This window comes from Prionailurus viverrinus, chromosome E2 (genome assembly GCF_022837055.1).
Source record: "Prionailurus viverrinus isolate Anna chromosome E2, UM_Priviv_1.0, whole genome shotgun sequence".
Taxonomy (NCBI): domain Eukaryota; kingdom Metazoa; phylum Chordata; class Mammalia; order Carnivora; family Felidae; genus Prionailurus; species Prionailurus viverrinus.
The window spans coordinates 55,489,094-55,507,415 of record NC_062575.1 but is presented as its reverse complement, the minus strand read 5'-3'; the positions used below and the strand labels follow the sequence as shown (position 1 = coordinate 55,507,415).

The 18,322-nt window shown below is 48.9% G+C and overlaps 1 protein-coding gene across 2 annotated transcripts; it reads left to right on the top strand.

Moving 5' to 3' along the window:
* The first annotated feature begins 7,392 nt into the window (after positions 1-7,392).
* KLK13 (kallikrein related peptidase 13) lies at positions 7,393-16,224 on the top strand. 2 transcript variants are annotated; one of them, XM_047837355.1, is made up of 6 exons: positions 7,393-7,504; positions 8,006-8,092; positions 11,882-12,071; positions 12,315-12,580; positions 13,723-13,859; positions 15,422-16,224. In XM_047837355.1, exons 2-6 carry the CDS (start codon positions 8,041-8,043, stop codon positions 15,614-15,616), a joined length of 840 nt encoding a protein of 279 aa, XP_047693311.1. In that variant the 5' UTR covers positions 7,393-7,504; positions 8,006-8,040; the 3' UTR covers positions 15,617-16,224. The 2 variants fall into 2 exon arrangements, with proteins under 2 accessions (XP_047693311.1, XP_047693310.1); XM_047837354.1 differs by lacking the exons at positions 7,393-7,504; positions 8,006-8,092 and having other exon boundaries at positions 10,477-12,071.
* The last annotated feature ends 2,098 nt before the right edge of the window (positions 16,225-18,322 follow it).

Here is an 18,322-nt window from a genome sequence, read left to right as displayed (position 1 = left end):
TGGTGCTCAGTAACCTGGTGGCTAGTGGCTGCCACAATTGGGCAGCTCAGATTAATAGAATATTTCCATCATCACAAGAAGGTCTATTGGAGAGCACCATTTGCTTCTCAAAGTGTGGTCCAGGAAACAGCAGCATCAGAATTACCTGGAACTTTTGTGATGTCACAGTCTTGGGCCCCAGTCCAGACCAAATGAACCAGAATCTGCATTTTAACAGGATCCCCAGGGACAGAATGCATCTGAAAGCTTGAGAAGCACCATGGCATGCACACATGTTTAAAAATTTTCTTAATATTTATTTATTTTTAAGAGACAGAGACGGAGTGCTAGTGGGGAAGGGGCAGAGAGAGATTGAGAGAGAGAGAGAGAGAGAGAGAGAGAGAGAGAGAGATACAGAATCCAAAGCAGGCTCCAGGCTCTGAGCTGTGACCTGGGGTTTGAACCCACCAGCCGTGAAATCATGACCTGAGCCTGAGCCAAAATCGGACGCTTAACCGACTGAGCCACTCAGGAGCCCCAAGAGGCCCACTCTTAATCAATGTCACCAGGTACTAGCAGGTTTTTGCCCAGATAGAAGGATTCCTATCTCCCTACACCCTCAGCAGTGCCTGCATTTCGTTCATTAGTCCAGCAAAGATTCATTGAATTTTATTATACCCCAGGTACTGTTTTAAAACAAAACAGATAAACACCTCTGCCCCCAGGGAACTCACTTCTAAAGGAGAGGCAGACAGGAAATAAATAAATGAATAAGTAAATACATAAAGCATTACAGATGGGAGTGAGTGCCTTGGATAAAAGTAAAGCCGAGTAAGGGGATAGAAAATGTCAGAGGAGGGTTACGATTTTTAGGAGGTGTTATACAACGAAGGGTTAACTCAACAGGCCTGAGTTGTCCACAACCTGCACAGAAAGAAAGGCTTGCAAGCCTCTTGGTGGCTCAGTCGATTCAGCATCTGACACTTGATTTCAGCTCAGGTCATGATCTCTCAGTTTGTGGGTTCAAGCCCTGCATCGGGCTCTGCCCTGACAGTGCAGAGCCTGCTTGGGATTCTGTCTCCCTCTCTCTCTGCCCCTCCCCTGTTCTCTGTCTCTCAAAAATAAATAAACTAAAAACAAATTTTTTTAATTAAAAAAAAAAAAGAAAGTTTTGCGTTAGTGTGGTTTTTTTTGCCTGGTAACGGTGTCTTTGTTTACCCAGGGGCCTTGGTTGTGCCACATAGTCTATCCTAATAAAAATGACAAGGTAGAGGGTGTCTCAGTGGTTCAGTCGATTAAGCATCTGACTCTTGATTTCAGCTCAGGTCATGATCTCACGGCTTCGTGGGTTAGAGCCCAAGGCTTCGTGGGCTCTTTGCTGACAGCATGGAGCCTGCTTGGGATTCCCTCTTCTTCTCTCTGCCCCTCCCCCACCTGTGCTGTCTGTCTCTCTCAAAATAAATAAATAAACTTTAAAAAAAAAAACTAAAAAAAAAAACATGACATGGTAGAGGCCTTGGGGCAGTTTGATCTCTGCAGGGGCTGGAGACTAAGGTCAGCTATGCAAGCAGAAGGCCATGTGCCCATGTGACTGACCCCAAATAAAAGCCCTGGACACCAGGGTCGCCTGGGTGGCTCGGTCAGTGAAGCGTCCGACTTCGGTTCGGGTCATGATCTCACGGTCCGTGAGTTCGGGCCCCGCGTCGGGCTCTGTGCTGACAGCTCGGAGCCTGGAGCCTGTTTCGGATTCTGTGTCTCCCTCTCTCTCTGACCCTCCCCCGTTCATGCTCTGTCCCTCTCTGTCTCAAAAATAAATAAATGTAAAAAAAAAATTTTTTTTAAATAAATAAATAAACATTAAAAAAAAAAGAAAGCCATGGACACCAAAGCTTAGGGGAGGTTCTGTGGTTGACAGTACTCTGTATGTGCTGTCACACATCGCTGCTGGGAGAAACAGGCAGTGTCTACACAGCTCCACTGAGAGAGGACGTCCAGAAGCTTGTGCCTGGGCCTCTCTTGGACTCTGCCTTGTGCACCATTTCCCCCTGCTTATTTTATGCTACACTTTTACTTGTAATAAACTGAAACCACAGTATAGCAGCTTCCTTGGGTTCTGTGAGTCCTTCTAGTCATTCGTTGAACCTGTCCTGGGAATTGTGAGTCCTTCTAGTCATTCATTGAAACTGTCCCGGGAATTCCCAACTATGGTGGTCAGGAAAGTCTTCAAAGAGAGAATGAAAAGAATCGATGAGGGGCGCCTGGGTGGCTCGGTCGGTTAAGCGTCCGACTTCGGCTCAGGTCATGATCTCATGGTCCGTGAGTTCAAGCCCCGAGTCGGGCTCTGTGCTGATAGCTCAGAGCCTGGAGCCTGTTTCAGATTCTGTGTCTCCCTCTCTCTCCGCCCCTCCCCTGTTCATGCTCTGTCTCTCTGTCTCAAAAATAAATAAACGTTAAAAAAAATTAAAAAAAAAAAAAAGAATCGATGAGACCAGACATCTGGCTTGGAAAAGTCCTCCTGTCGGGGGAACAGCAGGTTCTGAGCGTGAGCCTGGCATCAGAAGGGCGGGAAAGAGGGGAGGGTCAATGATGTCAGAGGACCACTGGGGCCAGATGGTGTAGAGGCTTGTCAGCCACCATAAGGACATGGGACATTCACTCTGAGTGAGCTGGGGGCATTGCAGGGTTTTGAGAAGAGGAGTGATCTGTTCCGACTTATGTTTTCTTAAAAGGTCACTATGCCTGCCACGTCAAAAATAGAGTGAAGGTGGACAGGCCAGAAACAGGGAGACCAGGTAGAAAATTTGCAATAACCCCGGGTGAGAGATGATGGCGGCTGGGAGGTGCCAGGTGGCAAGGGTGGAAGGTGTTGAGAAACGGTCAGATCGGGGATCTATTTTGAAGGCAGAGCCAACAGGGTTTGGTAATAAAATGGACATGTGATGTAGGGGCAGGAATCCAAAAGGGAGATGAAGGTTTTTTCACTGCTGAGGACTGGAAGGAAGGAGAGACCACCAGTGGAGAAGATCAAGACTCTGCGAGAGGAGCCTGTTTGGACCTGGAGAGCTGCTGAGAGCCCGGGGTTTGGTTTTGGACATGCAGATGTGGGACAGGCAGTTGGATGTCAAGTTGAGAGTTCAGGAGAAACATCTGGCTGGAGACGTAAATTTGGGAGTCGTCAGCAGGTAGATGGCACGTAAAGCCACGAGGCCAGATGAGATCACCGAGGGAGTGAGTGTAGACTGAGGAGAGGACAGGACCAAGTGCCCAGCCCTGAGGTGCTCCGCCGTGTAGAGACGGGCCAGGAGAAAGCAGCACCAGACACGGATGAGGAGCAGCCAGCGAACAATGAGGAAGACCAGGAGAGTATAGTGTCCCAGAAGCCAAGGAAAAAACAAAATCTCTGAAGGAACAGAGTGATCCACTTGTTAAACGCTGCTGATAGCTCAAGTAAGATGGGTTCAGCAACACTGAGGTTTTTGGTGCCATGGAGCGGGCTTGACAGAGACTAGGAGGACAGGAGTTGCAGACAGTGAGTGTAGGAGAAATGCAGTCAAGCGGAGAAAAACAAATGGGCCAAGAAAAAAAAAATTGGGGCCAGAATGCTCAAGGAGAGCATGAAGGTTTGAGAGGTTTGGTTTTTGCTCCAAGTCTTAATGGAACAAGGGGGCAACTGTATGTAATATGTTCGTATGTTCATGGGGAAGGACAAAAATTCACGCAGGCAAGGGAGCAGAGAAATGCTGGCTGCACAATGTTCCCAGGGAGGTGAGAAGGGACGGGAGGTGAGAAGGGACTTGTGCCTCCACCCCAGGCACAAGTGGAGGGGTCTGTCTTAGAGGGAGGTGCAGGCTGTTCACCTACAGAAATAGGAGAGGAGGCAGAGGATGTGGGCGCAGACACAGGTAGGTGGCAAGAGTCACCTTTCTAGTTTTCGCTATTCTGATGGGTGAAAAGTGGTTTGCTGTTGCTGCACGGCAAAGATGATGACTGGGACCAACATCCTTAACAACATGGACCCAGATACAGAGAATAATTTGTGCGTCTTGACATTTTTTTTTAAAGTTTATTGATTTATTGAGAGAGAGAGAGAGAGAGAGAGAGAGTGTGAGCGAGCGTGCACAAGCACGGTGGCCGGGGAGGGCAGAGATAAAGGGAAGAGAGAGAATCCCAAGCAGGCTCTGCATTATCAGCGCAAAGCCCAATGTGGGGCTCGAACTCATGAGCCACGAGATCATGACCTGAGTTGAGATTAAGACTCAGACGCTGAACCCACTGAGCCACCCAGGTGCCCCTCCATCTCGATGCCTTTGTTTGTTTCTCTCTCTCTCTCTCTCTCTCTCTGCATTTCCTCTGTTCTCTCCTACCCACCCTGTCTTTCTATCTCTGTGTATTTATCCCTTTGTATCTTTCTCTGTCTCCCCCTCCCTTCATGTTTGCATTGGGGCCTCTTCTCTGAGCCTGGGTGTGGGGCCAACTTTCTCATCCCAGCCAGCCAGCACTTCCAACCAGAACTTCCAGTCCTTGCTTGACAAAGAACCCCATTTTGAAGCCAAGCTAGGGTGGGGCCTCTGGAAACCTCAGGCTACCTCCATTTCCAGCTTTACTTAATTAGCAAGCACATTTGTGTCCCTTGGTCTCTGTCGGGCTCTCATCTAAGCAACCTTCAAATATTAACTCATTTAACCCTCCTCTTTGAGGTATGTGCTGTTGATAGCGCCATTTTGCAAATGGGGACAATGAGTGGCCATGTCACTTGGCCACTTGGACTCACATCATTTTCATCTCAACTCTGAACCACTAAGGCCACTGTCTCTTTTTCTAGTCCTTTCTCCACCCCTGCCCTCTGACAGGGAAAAGACCCTGATTTATGAGACAGTACAGCTGGATTTGGTCTAGTTCTGGGACTTTCAGCAGCTCACTGCCCTCCATGGGCTCCAGTTGTCTTATTGATCATGTGAGGGGATGGAATGCACCCAACTCTTGGTGGGTCTATGACTTCACTTCAACATGAGTCAGCAACCTAAGTCCTGGCCAATCATAAACCCTAATATCAGCATTGACCTGGTACTCACCCCTAAGCAAATACCAAAGCCAGCCACCCCTACTCCAGGACCCAGCCCTTCCCAAGTGAGAAAGCCTTTTCTGGAAGTGTGGACCCAGGCCACAAGAGGGCATAGGTACCCGGACTTCCCACACAAGAGTGTCAGTCACCTCACTTAACCTGCATCCTCCTTCCTCCCGCATCCTCCCTCCACCCAACCTGAACCCAACACTACTCCAAAAGACTGAACTCAGGACCCACTCTGGGTCCAGCCTTGTGAGGTAAGGGAATTTCAAGGTGGGGAAAGACAATACTCTTTCTGTCACCTTGAGAGAAGCTCACAGCTATGAGCCGGTCCATTCCCATCAAAACCGTACTAAGGGGAGCTTGGGTGGCTCAGTCGGGTAAGCGTCCGACTTCGGCTCAGGTCATGATCCCATGGTTTCTGAGTTCAAGCTCTGCGTCGGGCTCTGTGCTGACAGCTCGGAGCCTGACAGCTCAGGGCCTGGAGCCTGCTTCAGATTCTGTGTCTCCCCCTCTTTGCACCCCTCCCCCACTCATGCTCTGTCTCTCCTCTCTCAAAAATAAATAAACATTAAAAAACAAAAAACCCTACTGCAACACAGACACCTAACCTCACATCTAGTTTTTGTTATCACCATCAACCCACAACACCCGCTCAGCTATATTTCAAAACCTCCCATCCAAATCCTCAATCATGGCTCCATCAACATTCTTATCCCCAGAACCCTCCCATCGAGAACTCAGTCCTATCCTCAAAACCAACTAGAACCCCATCCTCACCCTGTGTCTATTCTCCCCCCAGACCCACCTGCATTCCCAGTGCTGTCATCAGACCCATCCTAAACCTGTCCATGAACTTTTGTTCTCAGTGCAAGGAAAAAATGTGAAAGACTTTGAGATGAACCCAACAGATGTCTCTGATGGAAAACTAAGTAGGTTATTTGATTTTATGCGGTCTCTGCCTCTGTTATTGTCTTTCAGCTACTTTACGACTCTGTAAATTATCGACAGCTGATAGAGTTGCAAATCATTCTTGTCTATAACCATAACCGTACAAATGAATTTTGTCAGGTGAAGTACAATTAATTTCCCTCCCCACCCATGTAGAATAAACCAGTTCTCCATCTATTTATAAATCTATTTCAGTATTCCTTATTGCCTCTAACTGTGTGGGTCTTTGTAACATCTTACTAACTCCATCATTTATTAATGGACCAAAATAAAAACTTTGATGTATGCTTATTTTATATATGTAGGAGAGTCCTGGTTAGATCCCTTTAAAAAAAAACTTATCTTTTGTCACTAGATTTGATCCCTATATCCAAACTTAAACCTCTCCAACATGGACTACACCATTTTGAGGTGAACCTTCACACTGGCATCTTAATCCCTTATCCTCATTTTGACACCACTGCTCTCTCTCCCAACTTCATCTGATCCCCATCCCTGGCTTTCTTCCAAATTCTGACCCCACCTCTGCCCTCCTTAATCCTTAATCCTGCCCCCTCCACCCCCTAGGATTAATTCATGGCCCCACCCAGTCACAGTTCCAGGAGACACCTACTCATTCCCAAAACACCACCTCTTCCTCCTTCCTCTTCCCCATCACCCTGGCCCCCAGAGCTTTCCGATTCCTGCTTCTCCCTCTCCACCTACATCCCATGGACTCCCTCACCCCAACTGGCCCTGCTCCTTAAAGGCCATTTACCCAAACAAAATATTGCTCTTCCGGGCCCCATCCAAGTCCAGTACAGTTGACTTTCTAAGCCACCTATCTGAAGATTCCCTTCTGGTGCCTGATGGTTTTGGGGGTGGGGATGGGGGTGGGGGTGGGGGAAGGCCAATGGTGGAATTTAGGCATCTCCGTGTTGGTGCTGGAGATGAAGTTGGGAACTGGAATTTGGATGTGTTGGGTTTGAGGTCCGGATAAACTTGAGATAAGGCTGTTGATGGGGTTGTGTTTGGGGGATAGGCTGACTGTAAGGGGTATGGTTAAAATTAGGGAGATAGGAATAGGGTGGAAAATGGCCATCTGGGAGCTGATGGATGTAAGGATGTGCACAGGGGTTGGAGAGATTAGAAAGCGGGATGGAAAATGGATTGGTGTTAGGGAGGGCCATGGGGATTTAGGGTAGGTTTGAGGAAGGAAATAGCTTTCCCCTTCCCTCTAAGTGAGTTCTGCTGCCTCCAAGTTCACAGTGGGTTCAAATGGGGCCTGGGTGGGGCCAGATCTGGGTCCCAGCTCGTCCTGGAGCTCCGCCCCAAGCGGAAGGGCCAAACCCAGGCTGGGGGGTGCCAGGCAGCAGCCTACTGAGCCTTTGGGGGTGGAGAGGGGGAGGCCAGCAACAGGGAAATGCTGAGGGCGCTGGGGGAGGGAATTCAGGGGTTAAAAAGCCATGGGTCCAGGCTGAAGTTGGAAGCAGCTGGCGGCGAAGTTCTGCACCCGGGCCTCTCACAGAGGTAGGGTCCGCCTGGGGCAGGGGCGGGAGCATCAGAGGGGAGGAGTGGGGAGAGGAGGGAGATGTGAGCTGGGAAAGGAAAAGAGGGAGAACAGGTGAGTCAGGGAGATGGGGCGGGAAGCCAGGGGTTCAGTTACAGAGGTACAGATCTGCAGAGCAGGGGAGGGTGAAGCACGCTGAAAGATAAGCTGCTTGAGGCCAGGTGCCCGGGACGACCCTGAGAGGGGAGCAAGGGGTCAGAGAGCGGCGGGAGCGGGTACGGAGGCCCCCAGCTCGCTGGAGGGCACGGATGCACGCTGTGCACGCCCCCCTGCCCCTCTCGCCTCCTTACTGGGCTCCCCACCGAGGATGGAATTTGGGACGGGGGTGCAGATTCCAGGCCCAAAGCTCTTAATGAAGGAGAGATTTTAGACTGGAAAGTGCAGGCGCACAGGTGGGGAGGAGCGACGGCCAGAGACGGGGGTTCCAGCCAACCCTTAACACCTCCCCCACAACTTCTCAGGCCCCGCCCGCCCTGCTCCCCACCCCGGAGCCGCCATGTGGCCCCTGGCCGCTGTGATCGCCTTCCTGACGGTGGCCTTGTCAGGCGGTAAGAATGCGCGGGGGTGGAGGCGGGGTGGCCACCGGAACAATGGTAGGAGGGGTCAGGGCAGGAGGAGGGGGCGTGGGAGCCCTGAGCCCCGCCCACCGCCCACTCGAGGCCGGGTCCCTCAGGGACAGCCCTGAGAGCTTCCTGCTTGTCCCTGCGTGACCTGGTTTCTGGGCCGGGGCTAGCCCACTCTCCCCACCGACCCCAGACCCCTCCCTGGGGCGTCTCCGCTCTGGTGAGCCCGCTCCTATTTATAAGTTTTCTGGATGTTCCTCACCAGCTCCTTCTCTGATTGCCCTACTCTGCGGTGGAAAGCTCACCCCCACCTGCAGCCCCTGCCCCCGCAGCAGCCTCCTCCCCTCTCAAGCAGGGCAATCGTGAGAGTTGGGTTCAGATCCTGACGCTGCCGCTTTGAGCAAGTAATTTAGCTTCTTGGTGTTTTTTAATCTGTAAAATGAGAACATCTAAGTCCCTACTAGGAAAGGTTGTTGTGAATGTTAGAATGAGCTAATGTGTGGCAGATGGAAGGGGCTGAAAAGTTAGTCGTCATTACTTTATTAGTATTCACTCTTCATTATCAGCTTCTTCCAGAGCCTTCTAGTTTGTTCTTCCTTTAATTCTTGGGGTGACCCCCAAACCTGATTCTACCCTGAGTCGGTCCCCAAAGATTCCTCATGTTTAAGGCAAATTTGCAGGCAGATTCTCAGGCATCATCATCTGCCCACCCATCCGTCCTTCCGTCCATCCATTCATCCATAGCCATTCATCTAACCAACAAGCTGTTGAGCACTAGGCTCTGTTCTGGGTGCTGTGCAAGCAGACACGGTTCCTGCTATTAGCATCCAGAGCCTAGCGGGGAAGGATGCAGGCATTATTCAAACAATTACTCAAATAATTAGTTAATAATTAGTTAGGACTGTGACAGGAGGTGATGGCTTCAAGGGGCCAAGCCAGGAGCCTTGAGATGGAATGGCAGCTCCTGGCTTGGAAGGCCACCCAAAGGTCTGGACCCCTGAGCCGAGACCTGAGGAGGGAGGAGTCCTCGGGCACCTGGCACCACCCTTGGCCTGAAGGTGGGGTGGTTTCTCTCCTTTGGTGCCACTCCCAGGACTCGTGCCCTTGTCCTAAGCCCCTCCTGGGTACCACGCCCTGGGCTAGGAGCTCCACATGCATCATCTTGTGGAGCCCTCAGCAGCCTTATGAGGTAGGAACACTGTAATTACTCCAGTTTCATAGCTAAAACCCTGGGACTCTGAGACAGCAGGTCCTGCCCCAAAGACACCTGTGGCGCCTGAGTCAGGATCCGGATGCACATTGGCTGCCCTGTCCCCAGCATCCTGGACTTGAGGTTCTGGCAAACCATATTCATTATTTTAGATCTGATGGTCTGCTTAAGAGTCAACTCTTTTTTTTTTTTTTTTTTACTTTTTTAAACTTTTTTTAAACTTATATCATTGTCCTAAATGGAAAAGAGCACCCTTTGCTATAAATAAAAGGTAAGAGGAAAACATAAATCCTGCACAATGTAACGACAAAAACAATGTATTTATTGGGTTGGACCATCTGACATTGCGGGTAGTGGGCCTTTTTTGACCTTTCCCCAAACAACAATGGCAGATAAATGACCTGTGTCCACCAAGACTCCTGTCCCCAATTTTGAGAACCACTGAGCTAATCCCATGGCTTATGTAGGTGGGGAAGCTGGCCCAGGGAGGAGAAGAGCCTACTGGCCACAGAGCTGGGGACCTCCTAATAATTTTTTTTTTAATGTTTATTTTTTTTTTGAGAGAGAGAGAGAGAGAGAGAGAGAGAGAGAGAACATGAGCTGGGGAGGGGCCGTGAGGGAGAGAGAGCGAGCGAGAAGGAGACACAGAGTATGAGGCAAGTTCCAGGCTCTGAGCTGTCACTCAGTACAGAGGCCGACACAGGGCTGGAACTCACGAACCTCAAGATCGTGACCTGAGCTGAAGTCGGATGTTTAACTGACTGAGCCATCCAGGCCCCCCGCTAATAATTTTTTTTAATGTTTATTTTTGAGAGAGAGACAGCATGAGCTGGGGAGGGCAGAGAGAGAGACACAGAAACTGAAGCAGGCTCCAGGCTCTGAGCTGTCCACCCAGAGCCCAATGCAGGGCTCACACTCATTAACCATGAGATCAGGGGCGCCTGGGTGGCTCAGTCGGTTAAGCGTCCGACTTCGGCTCAGGTCACGATCTCGCGGTCCATGAGTTCGAGCCCCGCGTCGGGCTCTGGGCTGATGGGTCGGAGCCTGGAGCCTGCTTCCGATTCTGTGTCTCCCTCTCTCTCTGCCCCTCCCCCGTTCATGCTCTGTCTCTGTCTCAAAAATAAATAAAAAACATTTAAAAAAAAATTTAACAACAACAACAACAAAAAACCATGAGATCATAAGCCGAAATCAAGATCTGAGCCGAAATCAAGAGTTAGATGCTTAGCTGACTGAGCCACCCAGATACCCCTATAGCTAATAATTAATAACAGTCCCCATTTACTGAGCACTTGCTCTATGCCAGGTGCCGTGCCCCATGAGAAAGCTAAGCCTGGCAACTGGTAGGGCATCACCCAGCCAGAAAGTGGCACATTTAGGATGGGACTTTCCCATTGTTGATTGCTATGTCTCCAATGCTGGGCACAGTGCCTAGCACACAACACTTATTAACTGAACACCTACTATGTGCCAGACACTGTGCTTGGTCCTGGGGATATAGCTCTGAATAAAGCAGTTAAGGTGCCTGTTATCAATGGACCTTATAGTCAAATTGCAGAGATTAAAAAAAAAAACCCACATAAATGTAAACAAATAGAGAGAGAAATGAATAGTGATCATGGCTCTGATGGGAATCAACTGGGTGAATGTAATAGGGTGTGACTGGGGGGCTAGGAGGGGCAATATTAGACCAGGTGGCCAGGAATCTGGGATGGCCTCCGAGGAGGTAATGTTTGAACTGAACTGAGCTCTCAGAGTCAAGAAGGACACAGACATGTAGCCTGTAGATTCTGAGTGCCATCAAGTAGAATATTTCATATATGTGATGTCCTATATATGCCCTGTCCACTATGGTAGACACTGGCCATGTGGGGCTCTTGAGCATTTCAACTGTAACGGGTGTGGTTGAAGAATTGAATGTATTTCATTTTAATGAATCTAAATGTAAATATCCACACGTGGCTGGCAGCTACCATATTGAACAGCACAGGTCTAGAGAAAGAACTGTCCAGAATGAAGCAGCAGCAAGTTCAGAGGGTATTGTGTGTCTGGAGAATGGGTCCACAAGTCTGGAACAGAGTGTGTGAAGAGGAAAGATGGGAGATGGGGCCAAAGAGGCTGGTAAGAGTCAGATGATACAGAGTCCTGCAAACTTTGAATTTGAAAGTGGTTAGGCTATGGGTTTTATTTAAAGTCATAGAGGCACCTGGTAAATAACGTGTTGAAAGGATGGATGGATGGATGGATGGGTACATACTTACTGCCTAGGTAGATCTATAGGTCAGTCTCCATGGTGGGATGGGAAGACGCAGGTGGGGAGAAAGTCAGGCTTGTTCCATGAACTCTGTGAGCCCCCAGTGGAGTTAGCACTTATACAGAAAAGGACATCATCACCTCTTTGCCCTGACTCCTCTCCACTCCATGGAAGATGGCAACTCCCAGAGGCCAACAAATGAATCATCAATTCCTGGTCACCCAGAGCAAAATTCTGACCCTCTCCCCAAGCCCAAGGCCTCCTTGTCCCCCTGGACCCCAATTCCCTAACATTTTCTCTTCTTCACCAGGTATCTCTCAGGAGTATCCCAAGATTCTCAACGGCACTAATGGGACCAGCGGGTTTCTCCCGGGGGGCTACACCTGCCGCCCCCACTCTCAGCCCTGGCAGGCAGCCCTACTGGTGCAAAAGCGGCTGCTCTGTGGGGGAGTCCTTGTCGACCCCAAATGGGTCCTCACTGCAGCACACTGTCTGAAGGAGTATGTGGGGGTCAGGGGCGCATGAGGGTAGGGATGAGAACAGGACTGGGATGGTGAGGGGGTGGGTGGATGTGGATTGAGGATGAAGTCAGAGTTAGGGTTGGGGTTTGGGACTGGAAATGAAGTCCAGAAAGAGGATTTGAATGGGACTGGAGTTGAGGATGTGGAAGGAGATGTTTGGAGAGGAGGAAGGTGGTGGAGACGGGCTTAACCTCTCTAATCACCCCCTTCCTGCACCCACAGAGGGTACAGAGTTTACCTGGGCAAGCATGCCCTGGGGCGTGTGGAGGCCGGAGAGCAGGTGAGGGAGGTAGTCCGCTCTATCCCTCACCCTCAATACCAGATCAGCCCCACCCACCTGAAGCATGACCACGACATCATGCTTCTGGAGCTGCATTCACCGGTCCAGCTCACGAACCACATCCGTGTTGTGCCCCTCTCCCAAGACTGCCTCCCTGCTGGCACCTGCTGTCGGGTGTCTGGCTGGGGCACCACCACCAGCCCCCAGGGTATGCACCCTCAACAGGTGTCAGTGGCTGGGTAAACTGGGGCAGAAAAGGGAGGGAAGGTTGGAGGAGGATTCCTTTATATATATAAAACAATACATGTATAGTAATATGATATATAATATATGTTATATATCCTTTATGTGAATACATATACATTTATAAATAAGTTAACATGTTATATATATCTCCTTTACACAAATGTCCATTTATAAATATAGAGTTATATGTTACATATGTCATAGATTATATAGTTATATATCCTTATATAAATATATATACATTTATAAATATGTATAAAGTTATGTTACATATCCTTTATATAAATATACATGAAGTTATATATTTTATAGAATGTTACAGATCAGATATATAAACTTCTATGTCCTTTATATAAATATATAAATTAATAAAAACATAGATATTGTAATATGTGTTATATATTACATGTATGATATATTTATATAAATACAACACATTACACGTGTGTATCCAAATATGAAAATGATCATGTAGGTTGATTTTTTTTTAGGTCATAAGTTCTATATTTATGTACTTATTTAAATACGTTTACATATAAACTATGTATTAGACAAATTATACCTAAATATATTTAAATAAATTGTCACTTAATGCATTTGATATATTGGCAGGTATGTACTTGTTAAATGTAAGGACATGTAGGTGTATCCTTTGTGTTTAAGTTACATGTGCATGAATATTAAACTGATCTTCATAGCATCAAGGGCCCTTTGCATCTCCTTAGCGGTGCCCTGGCTTCTTCCCCGTCTCCTTTCCCTCTTTCTCCCCGATCTGTCATCTTTCTCCGCACGGCTTTCCGTCCCCTTGTTTCCTCACCCCCAACCTTCTGTCTCTCAGCACATGTCACTATCCCTCTTCTCCTCTCCCTTTTATGTCTCTTCCCACTTTCCTGCATTCTCGAATCTTCCCCTCTTGTTGGCCTCCACCTCCCCTGCCCCATTTCTCTCCACACCTGTCTCCTCCATCCCTTACCCCACGTACATATCCCATCTGTTCCCCATCTTCCTCTTTGCATCCATTTTCTACCGACTCTCCTGTTTAACTCCCACCCTGTAGCCTGGCTGAGACAGACATCCTTAGACCTTCCTCTCTCTCCTTCCCAGTGAGTTACCCCCCAACCTTACAATGTGCCAACATCCAGCTTCGCTCAGATGAGGAGTGTCATCAGGTCTACCCGGGGAAGATCACACCCAACATGCTGTGTGCCGGCACAGAAGAGGGTGGCAAGGACTCCTGTGAGGTGAGAACGGCATGGGGCAAGGGGGCGGGGAGGTTGCCATGGGCCAAGATGGGAAGCCAGAATGAAGGCAGGGACAGCTTCGGGGGGTAGAGCTTCATTTTAGCCTTGGGGGAACCAGTGTTTTAAGAGGACATGTCCCCTAGCATAGAGGGTCGAGATAAAAAGAGAAGTACCCGTGACTGGAGACTATAATTCATCTTAAGCCTCGGCTTTGACTGGCATTGGCTGCCCAGATCCCTGTGTTGAGATGCATAAAGGTTGGTGTTTCAGTTGCGAGAGAAACCCAACTCAAACCAGCTTAAAAGCAAGACACACTGGCTTTTGTAACCGCAAAGTCCAGGGGTGTCTTGCTTCAGGCACGGATGGATCCAGGTGCACAAATAATGTGTTTAAAATGCTGTCTCTTTTCATTTCAGCTCTTCTCTCTTCTGTTTTTGTCTTCATCCTCAGTTAAGCTTTTCCCAGCAGCTTTGGGCTCACATCTCACCCTCCTAAGCAACTCGATCAGAAAAAGTTTTCCAAGTGTTTACCTAAACATCCTTTTTAAAAATGTTTATCTATTTTTGAGAGAGAAACAGAGCATGAGTGGGGGAGGGTCAGAGAGAGAGGGAGACACAGAATCCAAAGCGGGCTCCAGGCTCCAAGCTGCCAGCACAGAGCCCGACGTGGGGCTCGAACCCACAAACCATGAGATCATGATCTGAGCCGAAGTCAGACGTTTAACTGACTGAGCCACCCCGGCGCCCCTGTTTACATAAACATCTTGAGCATGATTCTCACTAGGCTGACTTAAGTCATGTGTGCTGAGCCTTCACTCTGACCAGAGCTGTGGGATTCTCTGATGGACCCCAGTCTGTTACGTGACTGACTGTGTGGGCCAGGGAGGGGCTGTTCCCCGAAAGAGAAAATCAGGGGGCAGTTATCAAAATGGGAGGAAATGGGTACTACCTGGGCAAAAACCTCCACTAAGCACAAAAAATCAAAACTTATATCCGGTAGAGGAGGCTTCTGAGATTGAGTTTTGGTTTGGTGGGAAAGATGGCGTGTGCCTTGATTGATCAATGAGGAGTGTCTTGGGTCCAGTAGGGAGAAGGGAGAGTACACGCTCTACGTAACCACACCCAGATGTGGGTGAGTTTGCCCAATAGTGAGATGGCACCAAGGAAAGGAGCCATAAAGCCACAGCAGGGTTGGGGGGCAGCACGGTGTGTGGGGGGGGCACAAGGTGGGGTTGTTAGCAGAGAACCAAGGATGGGTTTTGAGGTAAGGTGTAACCACCCTAACAAGACTGAAGAGCAGAGAAAAATGTGGAGAGAGAAGTCTCTCTCTTGTTCTTGGTCTCAGGGTCCATCTAGCTCCACCTTTCTCTTTGTGTCTCTTTTGCTGTCACTCTCCTCTCTGTCTTCTCGTCTTCCTGTTTCTCTCTAGCCCTGTCTGTGTCCTGTCTCTCGTTATCTCTGCTCTGTGTGTGTGTCCATCTTTCACTCTCTCTCATATGTCCCCACCTGTGCCTTTGTTTGCCTCCACCAAGTACCCCCCTTCTCTCTCTTCCCCCCCCTCAGGGCGACTCCGGGGGCCCCCTGATCTGTAATGGAACACTCCATGGCATCATCTCCTGGGGAGACTTCCCATGCGGGCAGCCCAACCGGCCTGGTGTCTATACTCGAGTCTCTCAATATGTTGTGTGGATCCGAGAAACGATTCAAAAACACAGAACCCAAGAGTGGAAACGGACGAAGGGGAAGGGCCCACAGTAAAAGCTGAGTTGGTTCACCTGCCTTCTTCCTCCCTCCCTCCCTCCCTCCCTCCCTCCGCACCCTCCTCACTCCATTGGCCCAGCCCTTCTCTGCCCCTCCCAAAGTTCCACTTGAACCAGTGATCCGTATTCTCAGAACCTCTGATCCCAGCCGACATTTCGTGTTTCAGAAGCATTCAGTCACTTCGGATATCATGGTCTCCCACATACTGCATCCTGAAATACCTCAGTACCCTCAACATCCCAACCCAATGTTCCAGGACTCCCACTGTTTCAACAGAATCCCAGAGAGCCATCTGAATGTTCTGTCTGTGGAATACCCTTAAATACATTCATTGACTCATCTCAACAATACTCTATGTCCCATGAATGGAACTTCCTTGATATCGTGCCAAACCCCTTCACGTATTTCCTGACTACCAACATTCTAGACACTTCTGTGTTTGGTGCCCAAGTAGGTTCTAGACTCCTGCGACATTTCATCTTGAAAATACTCTCTTGGGGCACCTGGGTGGCTAGGTCAGTTAAGCGCCCCACTTTGGCTCAGGTCACGATCTCACGGTCCGTGGGTTCGAACCCCGCGTGGGGCTCTGTGCTGACAGCCTGGAGCCTGGAAGCTGCTTCGGATTCTGTGTCTCCCTCTCTCTGCCCCTCCCCTGCTTGCACTCTGTCTCTCTCTCTCCCTCAAAAATAAACATTTTTTAAAAATTTTTAAAAACAGAAAATATTCTCTTGGACTCAGAATCTTCTGCCCCAACAATTTTCTAGGCACATCTGAATGATTAATCATAGCACAGCTAATATTGGATCCTCATAATGGTTCGTTCTCACCTAGTTTTGGGTCTCCCAAATGTCCCATCCCTACCTACATCCCATATTTTGCCAGTATCCCCTGTCTCTGAATACCCTTGCTCACGAAAGATCAGCAGCACACTAGACTAGAGTTTTGGGGTTCAGGGCCCTGAGGGGCTTCCACACCTGGACCCTGTTTTCTGCCAGGTATCGTCCTTTCATCTCCCCCACAAGCATCTTCACCCTCAGTGACCCCAATAGGCAGTGGTTAAATGCCCAAGTCACCGAGTCCCTGATTTGAGCAAGTCTTGAAACTCACTGCCTCTCTGTTCTTTTGTCTGTAAATGGGGCTTCTCATTTTTCCTCCTAACATTGTTATTATAAACTTCAAGCACTTCCACTATGATTCTTTTCCTGGTTCCCCATCAAATATCACCTTAGGGTGTCAACAACCCCCAAATTTGCAGGGTCCAAAAACTGTTGCATTTGGGGCTCCTGGCCGGCTCCAGTTAGCAGAGCATGTGACTCTTAATCTCAGGGTCCTGAGTTCAAGCCCCACATTGGGTGTCGAGCTTACTGAAAACAACAACAGCAGTGACAAAAGTGTTGCATTCCGGGACTTTTTTCAGCATTTATCCAGTGCTGACCATGTGCAGGCATTCTCTTGGGTGTTGGTAAATACAGCTTTATTTATTTAACACATACTGGTACTTCTCAGAAGCCAAGCACTGTTGCAGACATAGCTGATAAAGCAGTGAATTAGGTAAAACTTCTGCCCTGTAGAGCTTGCATTCTTTGCAGAGAGACTAAATAAATAGGGAGATAGATGGACAAGTGGCAACGTAAACCATGGCAAAAATGAAGCAGAGATGGGGTGCCTGGGTGGCTCAGTTGGTTGAGCGTCCGACTTCAGCTCAGGTCACGATCTCGCGGTATGTGAGTTCGAGCCCCATGTCAGGCTCTGTGCTGACTGCTCAGAGCCTGGAGCCTGCTTCAGATTCTGTGTCTCCCTCTCTCTCTGACCCTCCCCCCGTTCATGCTCTGTCTCTCTCTGTCTCAAAAATAAATAAACGTTAAAAAAATTTTTTAAAAATGAAGCAGAGATGAAGGATAGGGAATGTTGGCGTCGGGAGAGTGAGTGGAGTTGCTATTTTATTATTTTTTAATGTAAGCTCTGTGTCCGACATGGGGCTTGAACTTCCAACCCTGAGATCAAGAGTTACAGGCTCTGCTGACTGAACCAGCCAGGCACCCCAGAGTCGCTGTTTTAAATCGTCTGGGGGCACCTGCGTAGCTGGTTAAGAATCTGACTCTTGATCTCGGCTCAGCTTATGGTCTCGTGCTTTGTGAGTTTGAGCCCCATGTAGGGCTCTTCCCTGGCAGTGTAGAGCCTGCTTGGGATTCTCTCTCCCTTCTCATTCTCCCCCTTCCCCGCATGCACACAGACTCTCTCCCACTCTCAAAATAAAGAAATAAACTTTAAAAAAATAAGATGGTCTGGGGAATGATGGTGACATTAAAAAAAAAAAAAGCAAACAGGGGCGCTGGGTGGCTCAGTCGGTTGAGTGTCCAACTTCGGCTCAGGTCACGATTTCACAGTCTGTGAGTTCGAGCCCCGCATCGGACTCTGCTGACAGCTCAGAGCCTAGAGCCTGCTTCAGATTCTGTGTCTCCCTCTCTCTCTGCCCTTCCCCCACTCATGCTCTGTCTCTCTCTCTGTCAAAAATAAATAAACATTAAAACAATATTAAAAAAAAAACAATGAAAGGATGGAAAGAGAGAACCAGGTGCATATCTGGGCAGCAGCGCCCCATGCAAAGACAGCAAGTGCAAAGGCCCTGAGGCAGGAGCTGGCCAGATGCATGTGAAGATTGGGAAGATGGTGAAGAGGTTGGTGTGGAAGTGACTGCCCTTC

What these genes read in the sequence shown, in the direction of transcription:
- KLK13 (XM_047837354.1), top strand. Translation starts at nt 11,746, where the DNA reads ATGGCAACTCCCAGAGGCCAACAAATGAATCATCAATTCCTGGTCACC. An exon ending in GCAGCACACTGTCTGAAGGA is followed by an intron (nt 12,072 to 12,314) that starts GTATGTGGGGGT and finishes CTGCACCCACAG; the next exon opens with AGGGTACAGAGTTTACCTGG. An exon ending in GTGGCAAGGACTCCTGTGAG is followed by an intron (nt 13,860 to 15,421) that starts GTGAGAACGGCA and finishes CCCCCCCCTCAG; the next exon opens with GGCGACTCCGGGGGCCCCCT.